This window comes from Candoia aspera, chromosome 4 (assembly GCF_035149785.1).
Source record: "Candoia aspera isolate rCanAsp1 chromosome 4, rCanAsp1.hap2, whole genome shotgun sequence".
NCBI lineage: Eukaryota > Metazoa > Chordata > Lepidosauria > Squamata > Boidae > Candoia > Candoia aspera.
In genome coordinates, this window is record NC_086156.1 from 35,875,311 (window position 1) to 35,893,559 (window position 18,249).

The 18,249-nt window shown below is 38.1% G+C and overlaps 1 protein-coding gene and 1 long non-coding RNA gene across 3 annotated transcripts in view; one reads left to right on the forward strand and one right to left on the reverse strand.

The window, feature by feature from the left end:
• CHN2 (chimerin 2) overlaps positions 1-18,249 on the forward strand; it is a 152,904-nt gene that overhangs the window by 118,238 nt on the left and 16,417 nt on the right. For both annotated transcript variants that reach the window (XM_063303825.1, XM_063303826.1), the window contains one exon: positions 3,125-3,202. In XM_063303825.1, coding sequence (XP_063159895.1) covers positions 3,125-3,202 — 78 coding nt within the window. The remainder of the gene's footprint in view (positions 1-3,124; positions 3,203-18,249) is intronic.
• LOC134497864 (uncharacterized) lies at positions 860-14,361 on the reverse strand. The gene is made up of 3 exons (XR_010067964.1): positions 14,136-14,361; positions 3,259-3,475; positions 860-1,099 (listed from the first exon to the last, which is right to left on the reverse strand). It is a non-coding gene; the product is annotated as an uncharacterized LOC134497864 (long non-coding RNA).

Consider the following 18,249-nt stretch of genomic DNA (forward strand, 5'->3'; position numbering starts at 1 on the left):
AGGAGATCCATATTTGTCTACTAGCCTACCTAATAGTAGCAGTCAGCTGTCTTATCCACTGGAAAATAGGATTTATTTAGCAGCAGAGTGTCATGGATAATTCAGCAGTGAAATCTGTAGAAATTATTTAAAGCAAAGAGAACAAGAAAGACAGGAATATGGTGACTGAGCTGAAGAAATAAATTCAACAGCAGGCGTACAGGGTCCATAAAACCCTGCAAATAGACCTATATAGAATAACACTGAACATTCTCTTCTGTAACTTTTTAAAAATAAGAATAGGCCAATAAAGTTTTGGGAAAATTGCCCTAATATTTAAATATTTAATATTTGTAATTTAATTTAATGTAAATTTAATGTTTTCTATATTGTTCAGATGGCAATTTTTATGTAGTTTCACTTATTAATACTACTTGTAAACTACCTTTCAATCTAGTTGACAAACCTATCAATATGGTAATAATTAAAATGCCAAGGTTGTTAGCCAAACCAACCAAACAGTGAAATTATAATTAATTATTTCATACTTATATAAACATTCTAAATTTCTAGTGAAATATCTTGGCTTGTTTCCAAAAGGAAGTAAAAGGAGAAGACAAGAAGCTTTAGCAGAGAGATTCTTGGGGAAAGCCTAGGAATGATGAGTTTAATTTAACCAGAAATTGGGAATATGGAATAGGGCTTAATAAGCTTTAAAAACTTGGGGAAATGCCAGGACTCATACCAAATAGGGCCTTAAAGATGAAAATTAGTATCTTGAATTAGACCCTGAAATCTAATAACCAGTGCAGAAATTTCTGTACAAGTATAGAGCTGTCAACAAATGGGCAGCATTTCTTCTGTAGTGGTTGCTATTTTAGGCTGCATTTGGCCAGATCAAATTGTTGTAAGAAATGTCTTAAGTTGCATTTCACACACATATTAATGACCATCCTTTAGATTATGCTGTATTGTTTACTTGACTTTTATGCCGGTCATCAAGGGGCATACCTCCATAGAATCAACTCTGATAACGATCCATTCTCCAGGTGCTGAAGCTTACATTACACATGGGAATTGGCAGGTTTGAGGGAGCTGAGTTCTCCAAGAACAAAAAAATCTGTAGTGGGAAGAAACAGCCAAATGAAGATTGAACACATTTTGCGGTCATAAAACATTCAAGACTTTTCCACATAGTCTCCAGCCTCTTACCCCCATTAACAGTTTTGCGCCACTGGGCAAATGTCCTTGCTCCTGTGCGCCATCATCCAATCGACACTCCCTCTGGCTGACCAATGGGAGCATATTTTATTTATTTATTTATTTATTTATTATTCAAATTTAATTACCGCCCATCTCCCCCAAAAGAGGGACTCTGGGAGGTTTACAATAAAATCAAGCTCCAAACATAAACATTAAAATCTCATAAAAGCAACAACATCACAATTATTATAAAATACAATAAATAAATATAAAATCCAAGAAGGTATAAAATCCAAGCTGGTGGGAGGGACTCTAGGGTGCAAGCCATCCCCAAGAATGGTTATTCACCTTCCCACCCCAGGCGAGACGGCAGAACCAGGTCTTCAGGGCTTTCCGGAAGGTCAGGAGTGAAGGGGCCTGCCTCACCAAAAACCCAATCAGCCAGCCATTCTGCCTGGCCACCCCCTCCCTCCCCCCACACATACAACCTCATCCTTCCTTTGTCTCATTTGCCTTTTGCAAGGAAAAAGAGTGAGGAAAGCCCTGGCACCTTGGCTGCAAGAGGGAGGGGGAAGTGCCAGGAGTCAGGAGAAGGGGGAGTTCCTGCCAATGGGAAACCCCCTGCCCCCCAAGCCCAGGCCAAACGGGCTTTGCAGCACTTCCTCAGTAGCAGAAGTTCGGCCAACTAATTATTGGTTCAGCTCCTTGCCATTGTGGGGGCATATATGGGTGTATCCTTAGTTTCACTGAGAGGTTGATGGAACGGAGCATCCTGGGGAAGTACAGGATTGGCCTGTTGGAAACCTGAAGCAGAGATTCAGCACTGCAACATTTTGTGGTAGACAGCACTTGTACAGAATTATTTCTCAGTTCTACAGTGCTGCTGTAATAGTCTTGGAGAGAGCGACACAAACATAGAAGGAATCGCCACCTTACTATAAAAGTCATATTGTGTCACTACAGTACGTGAATCCTTACACTTCAATTAGTCTTTCTTTTTCCCTTTGGAATTTTCTTTTTCTCTCTCTTTTTTCTTTCCCCTAAGCAACTTAATAGCCTGGATATTCTTTTAAATGTTGTTTTAAAATAATGAGGAGAAAAACTGCCATTTATTTCATGTATTCCAAAAGCAGAGGATGCCAGAAGCAATCTTCATTTAATGTACTGGCAAGTATGGCTACTAATCTTTCAAGCGCTACTAGATTTTCCCTTGTACAGGATATGAAAAAGAGGAGGGTTTTGTTTTTTTAACCCTACAAGATTAAAGAATCACTGTGGTTTAAAGGCTTAATCTGATGGTGTTTGTGCCTGAAGAGCTCAGAGGTCTCCAGCTCGGAGCACAATTGGATGCAGCATTAGAGTTATTTATGAAAAAAAAAAAATTGCTCCTGAGTAGATGTGATCTCTGCTTTGAAATGTGTTGTGATGTGAAGCTATAAAGCTGCCAGTATTTCTTCAGCGCCTGGCAGGATCCCACTGCTGTGGGGCGGGCAAGAAGGGGGAGTCATTCCGTACATGAATCCAGGCTATTGTTCCGTGCGCACTTCGTTTTAAAAAAGTATCACAAAGCAGACTGTTACTTATTCAGATGCAGGCGCTCCTTCCATCTCACAAGACAGCCCATTCAAGTCACATGCCAGAGGTCTCTGCAGAATGGGCTGCTGCAGCTGCTTCAAATCTGCTGTCTAACATAAGAAGCAGTTGGACGAACCTGACAGCAGTCAGCCTCCCAGCCTCTGCAGTACACAGGGAAAAGATCTGGGATCCCAGCATTATGTTTGCTGAGGAGCTGTGGCTCGACAATGAGAAAGCCTGTGCTGTGGTTCACAAATCAAAACAAGGACGGAAGCGCCAAGAACTCCTGGCAGTGGCTTTGGGGGTTAAGATGGGAGTGAAGGGGGCACTGTTGTGGCAACCGCTGAAACTCTTTGCCTATTCGCAGATCACCTCCTTGGTCAGAAGAGCAGCACTGACCCAGAATGACAACCATTTCAACTATGAAAAAGCACACAATTTTAAGGTAAGGAGCTTTACACCATATACCCTTTTTGTGCCGAAAGCTGCTGTGCTGCTTACTTATGTTTTGCTTAACCTGTCAGGTTGTTCTCTTGCTTCCTGTGTGTCTGTGTCCCTGGGTGACTTTCGCTTTTTGAGATGAGCAAGATTGATTTTAATATAGATAAGAAACATTGGCTGCCTTAGAGATGGGAGGGAAGGGCTCCAACAAGAGAAGATGGGGAATCTAATTGCTGTTGATCTCACTGAAATAGACATTGCTCCTCCTTGTGACTCACTGAAACAAGGAGAAAGGGGAGCAATCATAAGACTTCTTACATGGAGCAAAGTCTCATTAAAGCAATAACAACTACTGTATTTCCAAATATGCATGGATAGGATTCGGCTCAGAATTGCAACTTCATGCTTTGAAAGTACGTTAATCTCTGAGTCATGATTGTTTTAATAGGTGTATTTTAAAATTGATAACCAAATGTTTCGGCCAGTTCCTTAATTCTGCCTATGAAAGTCATCCTTACATTCACCGTTCATGTCAAATACAGAGGACATGAAATTGTGGCACACATACAGACTGGTCTGATGGCATTTCTGGACTCCATGTGCCAGGGAAAATCTTCTCGAGAAATCTTTTGCATTTGCTTGTACATAGCCAGAGCTGTTGCAAGTACAAGAAAGCCTCCCCACTCTGGGTTTACGTCTAGAAAGAGTCCTTTCCCCATTCAGACAGTGTTTGAGATGACATGCATACGTAGGAGAGGTGACTCATTTTCCAGCCCTTGGCTTCCAGGCATCTTGATCTGTGTCTATTGTGGGAACAGCTGTCTCTATTCCAGAATGAGACATTCTCCAGTTACTGTAGTTAAAAGTATCTGAACTCTTGATAAGCATAAATGGAGGAAAACCCACTGTGCTCATCAGGTTTAGGAACACATTCTATGTCACCTCATTTATTAGCAAAGAAGTTATGGTTGTATTAATCTCTGCCTTAAAAACCGCTCTGGAGTTCTGAATATATGGAACTCCTGTCTGAATATATGTGTTTGTTTTTGGACTATGTACAAATATTGAGCAATAAATATTCAAACATTATCCCAGGACTAATGTACTAAAGAAAAACAAGAATTTATTGCAAGAGGGGGTGTTAAATCAACAATTTACCTCTTCAAGGGACAGATGGCAGCTAGTATGGAAGATATCCAAGAACAAACATAATGTGTTCACAAGCCATATTCTTTTTACATATCTGTGTGTGCACGCTTGCATGTCAACGTGCTGCACTTTTTACATTTAATGTAAAGTAAGTACACCCTATGTAAAGTTTTTTCCTTTTTAACATGTGTGGGCATATCAATATTTTACTTTCATTCAAACAGAATATAAAGATAAAGGTAACTTAACTGAACAAAAAAAACTATAAAAATTTACTTTGCAATCAATTATTCAACTAAAATTAACATACATACATACATACATACAAACAAACAATTCTGGAAAAAGTCTTTTTTTACTGCATTTTTACAATTATTTAGCAAAATGGTTCATTTACAAAATGGTTCATTTTCTGAATGTGTGGCACTTCTGTTTGACTATATGTGTTTGGTTTTGAACTATGTCCAAATATTGAGCAATAAATATTAAACATTATCCTAGTACTTTTAAGTAGAAGGGTTTAAAAGTACTGAAATAATGTTTCAATTATCCCAGTCATTGCTTTTTCAAAGGGAGAAGAGGGCAATCCTTTTTTAAAAATCTTATTTAAAGCATATTTAATTCTTATAAATTTCCCCTTAAGCATCATTTTATATGAAAAATGGTTTCATTTTAGCTGGAAAAATTTTCTCATGACTTAGGACATATTTTCCACATTGACCTACACATTCTTTCTTCCCTCTTCAAAATTCCCCTTGTTTGGTCTCTGATTTAAAACAGGATGTGTGCCCAAAACCTTCTATTTGTTCATGCTAGCTATTCAGCACACCCTTTTGCTTCCTGTTTAAAAAGAGCTGTCGTTTAAGTAGTAAATCAAATGATTTTTTTTCCTAAACTTTAAATGAGTGGCTTGAAAATTGGATATATTTTTAATTGCCAGCATGTACATGTAAGAGGGTTGAAAATGTGAAATGGCCAGGTAGCTATTTTCTAGTAGAATAAATTACTATTTTAAACAACATTATAATAAAAAAAATTGTCAATGTACATGCTCTAAATTATTTTTAAAAATTTAAGATGTTTCTGTACAATATAATATTTACTATTTACTATCTGTAGTAATATATAATTTACCTTTATATAATGAGTTACCCAAGGTAGTTCTCAATGAATATAGTTTAAAAAAAAGATTTACAGATGCAACAGAAGTTGAAAAGCAAAGAGTAACAATTAAACATTTTATTATTACTTTATTTTTATTTTAACATTTTATTAAAAATGGTGAGTGTTGTGACTAGATACATAGGGAGAAGATTTTAAAATCTGGATGCTACCACTGAGAAGGCCTTCTCTTAGGCTCTTCCATCACACCACAAAGAATTTAGACCTACATACGAGAATGAAAATCTGCTCAGATTTTCATTCTAGTATGTAGAATATCTTCATACACTATACTCAACCCAGTAAAGTTGTTAAAATTAATTGAACTTGGAAATAGATCAGTAATAATTGTTATTGGTAAAAAGATTCAAGTATATGATCTTATTGCTCATTGCAGATGAGAGCAAAATTTCAAGATGTAATGGTATGGGGGAATGACCTTGGGACACAGGAGGAAGAAGCGTAGACTGGGCAACAGGCAGATAAGAGGCAGCTGAGCCCTCAGAAGGAATGGGCTTGGCAAATGTCTCAGAAGAGACCCTCCCTAGTTTCTTGGACTATAAAGCTCAGGGGGAAGAGATGTACTTTCAGACTTGCAAGATTCTGTTAATGTAACCTTATAATAAAGATAGAGCTAATATTCCTGCATGGGTTTTCTTGTCTGGATGAGCTCACAAGGCTGACACAAATTGGCTTCATGGACAGCTCAGTTTGGTTACTGTCCTGCATTGCATGTTGTTGGTGCAACTTACCAATCTAGTTAACTGCCCTGGAATCACATGGTGATCATCCATCAAGATACTGACCAGATCCTACCCTGCTTTGCTTCTGGAATTTTGTACACCAAATTACATATTAGCATCTGCACATATATTTCAGTCTTTAGTCAGAGAATATTCAACCTCAGAGTGACAAAGGCATGAATGATTGATTCAAGATTCTGTTAATATACCCTACAACAAAAAAGTAGCATTTCTGGAATCCCTGCAGTATCTATTTCATGTCCTGGCCTATATCAAAGGGCTGACATCAATCTTGAAAACCTGTCCAAAACCTTCACTGTCCCTTTTTTAAGGGCAACAAGGTCAAGGCGCGGCTGTTTTGAGTTTCTTTCTCATACTTTCTACTTTCCCAGGACTGAGTAACTATTTTTCCTCTCCCACCCTCTTCTCAAGGTGAGAACTAATATTCTCTACAGTCTAACTACAACCTACAAATTAGTTTGAATATTTCCATTTACTCTTTGAATAGCCGTTATTGGTATTGTTATAAGGTTCAATTTTGCAATTTTAGATGATATATAAAATGCTAAAAAATATTCATCTACATAAATACTAATAGATTTTAAGACATCACTTTATTGAAATATCAAATAGTTTGTCAGCAGCATTTAAAATAAGAGTTGGCATTTAATTTTTGCAACTACAATAAGATCAAATAAATATAGCTATGCCTAACTGAATTATAACAATAAACTAGTCTTCGTCAGATGTATTAAATTCAACTGCTATAATCCCCAAACCAGGACTTTGAGTTGAAATCCAAATCCAGTTCAATCCAATGAAGGGCAACAAGTTGGCAAGACTATGTGGAATTATAGTGCATCGCTATGTGAACATTATGTGAACATTATCAGTTCAGAGTTCTCAAGGCACAAATGATCAGATTCAAGTTACCATATTTTGACTCCCTATATGAAGTCTCAAGCTCCCTTGAAAAGTCCATAATGCTGGGAAAGGTGGAAGAAGAAGAGGTGTGGATGTGGATGAATGCATCCATAATGCTGGGAAAGGTGGAAGAACAAGAGGTGTGGATGTGGATGAATGCATCCATAATGCTGGGAAAGGTGGAAGAAGCAGCAGCAAAGTGGATGAATGCCCCATTAAGAGAGCTAAAGAGCCAGATTGAGGACAGATCATTCTAGAGGAAGTCCATCTACGTGATCGCTAAGTGCTGACACTGACTTGATGACCCTTAATCACACCCTTGTTACCTTGAAACAAAGTATTCTGAGAATCTAAGACATAGGTCAACACTCCTTTGGGGAAAAAATAGGAAGAAGAATCAAAAGAGGAGGAAGAGGAGGAGGAGGAGTTGTTGTTGGACAGAGCCTGCAAGCACCATCCTGGCTGTATTATGTTCAGTGATTGCTGACAGTTTTTCCTGTAGTTATTGATGTTAGAATTCCAGTCAGGGAAAACCTGATCACTGCCTTCACAGCATCATACAGGAGAGCTGTACAGTGAGCAGCACAGCATGGTCCTGTTTCAGATGTACAGTAACAACACACTGTGGTGACAGCAACCTCCAGGATGGGAAAAACTCATAGCAAAAGTGGGTGTGCGGATGAACCCTGAGAAACAACATCCAAGGCTTGACAATTTGATAATCACCACATGTTCTCTTTTACTCTGTTTAAGTGGAAACCTGCCATCATTTTGATCTTTTCTCCTGTGCTTTTAACTGTTACTTTCTTTCACTTTTAATAGGAGTATTGAAGCTGAAACAAACTTTATGCTCCTAGCTCCTTCATAGCAGGTAATTTCTCCTCATGATTCTCCCAACTTCAGAAAACTTTTTAGACCACTTTTTTCCATTTCATAACATTGGCATTAAAGTTGTAATTTACTTATCAATGACAGAACAGCAACCTATCAGACCAGATATATAATTACTGGAAAAAAATCTGGTCTCCAGACTGCTGGACAGGGATGACTTTTTCAACTAGCACAGCTGTGACTCATTCAAACATACCTAGATTACAAAAAGAAAAAAAGAAAAAACCTGGACCTCCTGAATCTCAAGTTCTCTTCCAAAATTCAATTATTTGATAATTAACTTTGTTTAAATTGTCCTATATTCTGAGTTTGTGTGTTTGTTTGTTTAAAAGAGAAAGTTGGACAAAAGAAATTGTTCCAACATGTTTCAAGGAAACTGTTTATAATAAATATTTAATGCTTCTTGATTTAAAAAAAAAATACTTTGGAAACGTTTCACTTCAGCTCATGTTAAGGAAGGAAGCTTTATTTTGTACACTTTCCAATGCTCTAGAAATGGAAAAAATCCATTTGTCATGTTAAAAAAGATACCATCCAAGAAACTGTGTGTTTCATTGGGTAAAGTACAGCTATGTCCAGAATTATTAGACACCTTGAACATAATTTTATTATGTGACAGTAAAGACCTTCTTTCTGTAGTAATTACTCTAGCACATGTCTCTAATTGAATAATTTGGTAACCTCTCAGAATTAAATGGAAAAAGACCAAAGTTAATAAACTATGCAAAGCTTGATATAATGTAATCTATTCAAAGTTGTTCAGTAGACTAAGAATTTTATGAAATACTTATGGACCTTAATTCCACAAGATATTAAAACAAAACAAAACAAAACAGTATCACTGAATCTTAAATCTTACCTACAGATAAAATAGATTAATTTGAACAGATGGAAAGCTCTCATTATGAGTGGGGGAGTGGGTACTGAAAATCAGCATTTTCTCTAGGATAATATGTGCAATATATGGAGCAGCCCACAATTCCATCACTGCCCAGAATCAGGTTTATATTGTATGAAAGAATGAAGAAGAAAAATCTCCTAGATAGCTGAAAGAAAAGTCCCCCCTGTCATTCTATCACCTGAAAGAAAACTTAATATAAATGAGTTGAAGCTAAATAATTGGGACAGTGAGCAGCAGTTAGTAAAGGAGGATGAGTGAGCAGTGGTAAGGTGCAATTTGGGTTGGAAAAAAGAAGACTTAGGACTTGGTGGCGACATGGTGGACTGATCAGCTATGTCCACAGGCTCCCCAGACAGAACTGACAATGCAGCAGTTTTTTTGGGCTCAGACAGGTTTTTCCTGAAGCCCAGGAGCATTTTCACAGACAAAGAAAATGCTTGGAATCATCCCATCTGTCCTCCTGAACGGCGACTTGCAGCCAGAGGATCACAAACAGTGTTCGCGCTAATGCAGTGAGAGCCGCCAGGAGGCTGAGACATCACCATTTCCAAGCTGCACAGTAGCCTTAAAGGGACATTAAGACCAGCCACCCCATTTCTAAATCATCCAATTTATTTCTTTTTAAGAGAGGCCTTTTACAGCAAGAAGTGATCTCTCTTGGTGCTTATCATTATTTTGGGGACTTTTTTTTTTAAGTTTTGGATTTTGCTTTCCATCCAAATATTAAGGAGGGTTGAGAGTATGTAATCGTTTCTCTGTTATTATTTTTGCATTAAATTTGAAGATTTTACTATTTTCCTACACGTTGAATCTGCTGTTCTGAACTTTTAGCTTTCTGTTGCTATTTTCCTTGGGGAACTGCCTCTTATCTTACTTTCACTTGTGTAAATATCTTTCCGAAATTTTCCATTAACTTCTACTTTCGCTAGTTAAGTACCTAGGGGGTGCCATAATCTACTGCCTGAGACATGGAAGATTTCAAGCAGATTTTCTGATTTCCGTTGTGAGTTTAAACAGATTCTTTTTGATTCCTGTCAAGTTATTATGCAAGATATTCGGGGCATTGTAGAGAACATCAGTTCTAAAATGTGTCATCTGGTTGGGGATGTCGTGGAAGAAATTGAAGAGGTCAACAACAATAGAAACATTTCTACCAACAGTGAGACTCAGGCTTCTGTTGAAATGCCAGACAGTGATTGGGTAGTTGACTTGAAGACAGAACAAATTGCAAGTCATAAGTGAGATTGACTTTCTGATGGAACATTATGGAAAAGGAGCGATTGTTATCTGTGGGAGGTTTCTGCCGAGAAGTCAGAGTCTTTAAAGGGGGAAGTTGGGCTGTTTGATTTCTTTATTAAAAATGTTTTCTGTGTATTGTGGAGATATGTAAATACTCTGGTTTATTTTGAAGTGGGGTAAATGTTTAAGAATGATTATCTGGATTGCTTTTAAGGCTTGTTTGACCTCATTTCTCTTCAATGATCTGGATTAAGTTTAATAAGATATAATAATCAATGCTTGGTTTTAGGTTTAATATGATTAAGATTATTACAATTGTTGTATTATTAACTATAATGGCAGACAATTTACATGCTTTTTAGTTTCATCTCTATTATAGCAGACAGAAAAGTATAGAATAGTAGTAGGAAGGAAATAATTAAATAAATGGGGGAGTTGATTAGGAAGTTTATATTCTTTCTTTTCTTTCAATATTGGGGGAAGGAGCAAACGTATTTAGTGATTTTTATAATGTGCTAATAGAATGATTTATAGAAATAATGTGATTTTAGTTTAATAAAGAGTAAGGGATTGATTATGGAATTGTGTACATTCTTGCTGTTAAAAGTTGGAAGTCACCTCTTTATGTAACCTTTAAAAAAATTTTTCCTCTTTTTGTGTTTTCACACTGTTTTAGTTTTTTCCTTTTTCTTTTTGTAGTTTTTTGCTTTTTTGTAATTCTATCTGTTGAAGCCCTGGTAATTCTATCTGTTGATGTTACTCAAAATGCATTATCTGCCAAGGCCATGGGCAATTTTTTTGGGGAAAATGAATAAAATCATTAAGGGTTTTCCACCTAATTGCTTTCTTCCCCTATTGTATCACCATTATATTATCCTTAATTTACTCTGATGAATTTAAATTAGGCATCTAGGGTGGTCTCCTTTATTTCTTCTTTCCTCTGTTCCTCTTATCCTGTTTCTTCTTTCCTGTATAACTTCCTTCTACCTGAAATTCTTTTTTTACCCATCACTCTCCTTCTGATGACAATTTTTCAGGTTGCTTTAATTACAGCCCTCCTTCAAACTTTGTTGAAGAAACCCACTCTTTATAGGCTGCCTCCTGTAAGAGCAAAGGCCCATCAAATGTACACTTTTGGTTTGGACTTTAGGAACCTGTAATGCAACATCTTATCATTCACTTCTTATTTGTTGTAAAACACTGAGAATCTCTGGAAGATTTTGTGGTACACATATAATAAATAGGTAAATACACTTTCTGAAATAAAAGTCCTATCCCAGTGACTTTCTGAAATAAAAGTCCTATCCCAGTGACTTTTCTGCCATGGCATCTGCCCTGTAGAACATCATTCCATCTGAGATTATGTTAGTCTGATCCTTCTGGCCTTTCACAAGGCCATAAAAACTTAGTTTTGTGCCTGGGCCTGGGGCCCCAGAAATGTAACAGAGCCCATCTCTTGGCTTTGTTGATGGTTATTTTAGGATGCTCGGCTGCTATGTGTTTTTATTTCACATTATGTATTTTATTTGTTTTATCTATTTTATTGTAAGCTGCCAAGAGTCACATATGTGAGACGAGCAGCTATATAAATCAAATAAATAAATAAATAAAGACTAGAAAACCTGGCAACATATTGACACATATATTTTATTGTTTATGAATTATTTATTTAATTCAGCTCCTTTATTGGCAATTTTGATGGAGTATGGGAATGAATGTTTAATTGGTTTTGTTGTTTTAGTGATTGTAAATTGGTTGGATTTAATTAGTTTTTGATTTTGTTAGCTTGTTTGTTTATTTATTTATTTATTTATATTTCAAATTTCCATCACCACCCATCTCCCCCAAAAAAGGGACTTGTTAGCTTATTGTATAGATTTGTATTTACTGGTTTTCTTTAACATTCTGATGTTTTAATTGTTTTGAATTATTTGTTAAGAATGACATATTAATGATTTGAGGCCAAAATATCCTAAGGTGGACTACTTCTTGTATTGCTTAGCAATAGCTGACAAAAGTATTTCACATAACAACAATGATGGAGATCCATTTGATTTTAATTATCATACTCCTTGACCAAGATCTGAGGTTATTCTAAAAACTTAAAATAGATGCTATCAAAGAATGCAGTGAAGATCCTAACCCTCAGCACTTGCCCAGAAATGTTCAGTGATAACTGATATTGCTGAATGTCTTGACAAATTTGTTGAAATAACCTGAACTCCAAAAATAGTTAGAGTTGTAACCAGATTAATCAGGAATATGACTAGTAGTTCCATATCCTGTCATTTGACCAAATTAATTTAACACTCTCCATTAAATTATATTGTAATACAGCTCATTGTACAGTCATATCTCTATCTCTATATTTCAGGTCCATGAGGTTCACATCTGTAAAAGTGCAGCTGTCAGTTGGCAGCAGGGATCAGTTTTCCTAATCTGAAGAAACTGTTTTTATATATCTGAGGATATATAATTGTACATGCATCCTTATTCATCACAGGACAATCAGCAATTCTAACCACCTTGGCCAGCTGTTTGAGAAGATCAGGATGTGGTTGAAGTACCCTAGGGCAAAGGTCTAAACCTGTTGCAGAAGCTCTTTAAAGAAATGCATGGCCAATAGTATTTACTCTGAAATAGAACCAAATAAGGATGTTATATGGTGAAGGCAGGTCAATAGCAGTTTTATATCTCATGGATCCAACCCCCCTGAGTTCCCCAGATGGGCTCTGAACTGGTCTCCCAAATGACAACAGTTGCAGTTATAGCATTTACACACACTGCCGTCCCTCCCCATCTCCCATTTCATAGGAGAGGGATTTATAGGATCAACCACACTGAAAAGTTCTTGGAGATCTCTCATCTTCCATTCTGGCTGGTGCGGACATGCTGAGTTTTGAAAGTAAACAGTCTGGAACTTCATTCCCACTCCATCCCATTCTAATTCTTGTCAATCAATAAGTTAATTGTATTCTGCACTATGCTCATTATATTAAATTGTAATTTTGAATGTCATGGCCAAATTTTAAATTTCAAAAGGCTCCTTTATTAATAGCTCCCCTATTACAGAATTAAGACTAGTATTTTCTATAAAATAGATATTTCATCTCTTTCATCACCCTGTTCTTTCTGCATATTTGCAACCAAATGGCACATACTGTGATTTTGTTGAATAAGAATCTGTTTGGATATTGGGGTCTGAATGAAACGAGTTTACTTATGCAACTTGGAAAGACAGAAATAGTGTGTTTGCGTTTGCATAGTTATTGAAACATTCAAGAATCAGTAACAGCCCAACTGTCCCTGGAATATCTGCACAAGTATCCTGTTATTCATTTTGAGCAAAGTCATAATAAGCCTCTTATCTATTATTCATAGATTATGTGCTGCTGTTAATTATATAAACCTAACTGAAAATTGATGGTACTGCTTTCTGCCATTCTGTGGCAGAAAACACACAGAAACTTTTATGTACTCACAACTGAAGATAAAATAAGAATGAATCGCATTTCCTTACCTAACTCTGTATCAGGGGAATCATTTTTCATGTCAAGGTGAAACTACTCTCTAGATAGATCAGTTTAAAAATGTGCACTATTTTTAGTGTTTACATGATCTTAAAGCAAGTATGTCAGTACTTTTGTCTAAAAATATTTTCCTTTGAAGAGCTAAATATATATATATAGATTGTACCATTTGGGATTTTGTTAAAGCCTATTGACAGCATTGCAATTTGAGCATAGCAAACATGAGAAAATGGTCTTTATTATACATTATCCTAACATGTCAAAAAGAATGTACAGTTTTCAGAATTGTACCCTTTGGCTTTATTTTTAAGCTACTGAATTAAATGATTTATTTCAATGCATAAGTTGTTGCTTTTACTTAAAAACTTTTCAGTCTCATCTGCAGTTTGATACCATCACCCGAAACCACATAGTGCTTCCATCTGTATCCTCTTCAAAGGGTCATCCAATTCTTTCTCAGTGTGAAGAACTATTTGGAGAAAATTCTGTACATCAGCCTTATAGAAGATAGGAGAAGCCCTTTATTTTTTCCCATTATGGTGCATTTTGTGTATCCTGGATTATGCAGTATAATCATTACATATAATAAGGGCCAGATTACATATTACAATAATTTCATGGAAGCCAGTAATCTTGATCTGCACATGCAGCAGATTTGTAGGGGGGAAAATGTTGTCCATGCAGAAAAATAGAACAATGACCTAGTGCTGCTGCTGTCTTTATTTATTGGCAGATATATTTGTACATAGAATATTTGAAAAGGTATCCCCACTTGCATACCTGAGTAAGGTTGTCTGCTTTACCACCTCTGTGGATTGTGTAGATTTGGCCTCAGCATCTGTTTTTCATGGCAGCTGTTAGCAGAAGTAAACCATTCAGGTCTGGTGATTTTCATGAAACCAAAAGCTACATATACAGTGACTTAATAGTAAGCACAATTCAATCTGGTCCAACTTTGCATCCTTCAGACTTGTTGAACTATAATTCCCAGAATTCTCAGCAAGCATGACCATGGCTGGAGGGCACCAGGTTTATTCATTCATTCATTTATTAAATGTATATAGCTGCCCATCTCACACTTGTGACTCTGGGAAGCACACACAATTAAAAGAACAAAAAACTAAACAATCAAAATAATTAAAAACAAAACCATTAGAAAAACAGTTAAAAGTTAAAACTATAATAAAAACAAAGACACAGGAGAGTGCATTCTGAGCTTACAGACAATACAACCATTTAATAGGCTACACACTTCTACGGGATCCCCAGGCCTAATGGCAGAACCTTCTTAAAGGCCTTCTGGAAGTCCAATAGGGTTTGGGCCAATCACCTTGGGAGGGGGATGATGTTTCAGAGGTCAGGTGCCACAGAAGAAAAGGCTCTCCTCCTGGGTGTCGCCAAAGCTCCTTGCCAGCAGAACCCACAACATTCCTCTCCTGCCAGACCTAATGGGAAGGATAGATGTAACTGGTAAGAGGCAGTCTCTCAGATAACCTGGCCACATGTCATATAGGGCTTTAACTACATCTTGAATTGGACCCAGAAGCAAACTGACAACCAATGCAGCTCACAGAGCAGAGATGCAACATGTGCAGTTCTAGGAGCACACGTAACTGCCTGCACCACTAAATTTTGCACCAGCTGAAGCTTCCAGATACTCTTCAAGGGCAGCCCCATGTATAGCACATTACACTCATCCATTCAGGAAGTGACCAAGGCATGTGTGACTGAGAATAGAATCTCCTGATCCAGGAACAGGCACAACTAGCGCACAACACAAACTTGTGTGAAGGCCCTCCTAGCCATGACTGCCACCTGCTTGAGTAGGAGTCATGAATTCATAAGGAACCCCAGATTGCGCACCAGGTCTGTCTGGGGCAGTGCCACTCCATCCAGCACTAAAGATGTTAAATTCCCAGATATAGAAGGCCCCCAAACCCAAAGCCACTCAATCTTGCCAGGGTTCAGTTGTAGCCTATTGTTCCCCTCCAGAGCCCCACAGTCTCCAGACACCAAAACAGCACATCAACAGCAGTGCTTAGTTTGCCAGGGGCACTGATATACAGCTCTGCCTATCATTAGCATCTTCAGCAAAGGATCGTTACCTTGTCATGGTGCTGGAGCTTGAGCACCTCAATGATGCCATGAGCTAAACCGTGAAGGGCCACCCAAGACAGGAAGGTCATGACAGAGAGGTCAGACTAAATGCGATCCCTGGGGAAGGTAATGGCAACCTACCCCAGTATTCTTGCCGTGAAAACTAAATGGATCAGTACAACCAGAGATATGTCGGTATACCATCGGAAGATGAGACCCCCAGGTCGGAAGATGGTCAAAATGCTACTGGGGAGGAACAGAGGATGAGTTCAACTAGCCCCAGACGTGATGATGCAGCTAGCTCAAAGCTGAAAGGACAGCTAGCGGCCGACGGTGCTGGTGGTGAACGGTGAATCCGATGTTCTAAGGATCAACACACCATTGGAACCTGGAATGTAAGATCTATGAGCCAGGGCAAATTGGATGTGGTTATTGGTGAGATGTCAAGATTAAAGATAGACATTTTGGGTGTCAGTGAACTGAGATGGACTGGAATGAGCCACTTCACATCAAATGACCACCAGATCTACTACTGTGGACAAAAGGACCACAGAAGAAATGGAGTAGCCTTCATAATTAATAGTAAAGTGGCTAAATCAGTGCTTGGATACAATCCAAAAAACGATAGAATGATCTCAATTCGAATTCAGGGCAACCCAACTAGCATCACAGTGATCCAAATATACGCCCCAACCACAGATGCTGAAGAAGCTGAAGTAGAACAGTTCTATGAGGATCTGCAGCACCTACTGGACAACATGCCTAAAAGAGACGTTATTTTCATCACAGGAGACTGGAATGCTAAGGTGGGCAGTCAAGTGACACCTGGAATTACAGGTAAGTATGGCCTGGGAGAACAAAACAAAGCAGGACATAGGCTGATAGAATTTTGCCAAGACAACTCACTCTGCATAACAAACACTCTCTTCCAACAACCTAAGAGACGGCTTTATACATGGACTTCCCCAGATGGACAACACCGAAATCAGATTGACTACATCCTTTGCAGCCAAAGGTGGCAGACATCTATACAGTCGGTAAAAACAAGACCTGGAGCTGACTGTAGTTCAGATCACAAACTTCTTCTTGCACAATTTAGGATCAGACTCAAGAGATTAGGGAAGACCCACAGATCAGCTAGATATGAGCTCACTAATATCCCTAAGGAATATGCAGTGGAGGTGAAGAATCGATTTAAGGGACTGGACTTAATAGATAGGGTCCCGGAAGAACTATGGACAGAGGTTCGCAGCATTGTTCAGGAGGCGGCAACAAAATACATCCCAAAGAAAGAGAAAACCAAGAAGGCAAAATGGCTGTCTTCTGAGACACTAGAAGTAGCCCAAGAAAGAAGACAGCAAAAGGCAACAGTGATAGGGGGAGATATGCCCAATTAGATGCAAAATTCCAGAGGTTAGCCAGAAGAGATAAGGAATTATTTTTAAACAAGCAATGCATGGAAGTGGAAGAAGACAATAGAATAGGAAGGACAAGAGACCTCTTCCAGAAAATTAGAAACATCGGAGGTAAATTCCAGGCAAAAATGGGTATGATCAAAAGCAAAGATGGCAAGGACCTAACAGAAGAAGAAGAGATCAAGAAAAGGTGGCAAGAATATACAGAAGACCTGTATAGGAAGGATAAGAATATCGGGGATAGCTTTGACAGTGTGGTCAGTGAGCTAGAGCCAGACATCCTGAAGAGTGAGGTTGAATGGGCCTTAAGAAGCATTGCTAATAACAAGGCAGCAGGAGATGACAGCATCCTAGCTGAACTGTTCAAAATCTTGCAAGATGATGCTGTCAAGGTAATGCACGCTATATGCCAGCAAATTTGGGAAACACAAGAATGGCCATCAGATTGGAAAAAATCAATTTATATCCCCATAACAAAAAAGGGAAACACTAATGTTCAAACTATCGAACAGTGGCACTCATTTCACATGCCAGTAAGGTAATGCTCAAGATCTTGCAAGGTAGACTTCAGCAGTTCATGGAGTGAGAATTGCCAGATGTACAAGCTGGGTTTAGAAAAGGCAGAGGAACTAGGGACCAAATTGCCAATATCCGCTGGATAATGGAAAAAGCCAGGGAGTTTCAGAAAAACATCTATTTCTGTTTTACTGACTATTCTAAAGCCCTTGACTGTGTGGACCATAACAAATTGTGGCAAGTTCTTAGTGGTATGGGGATACCAAGTCATCTTGTCTGCCTCCTGAAGAATCTGTATAACGACCAAGTAGCAACAGTAAGAACAGACCACAGAACAAGGGACTGGTTTAAGATTGGGAAAGGAGTGCGGCAGGGCTGTATACTCTCACCCTACCTATTCAACTTGTACACAGAACACATCATGCGACATGCTGGGCTTGAGGAATCCAAGGCTGGGGTTAAAATCGCTGGAAGAAACATTAACG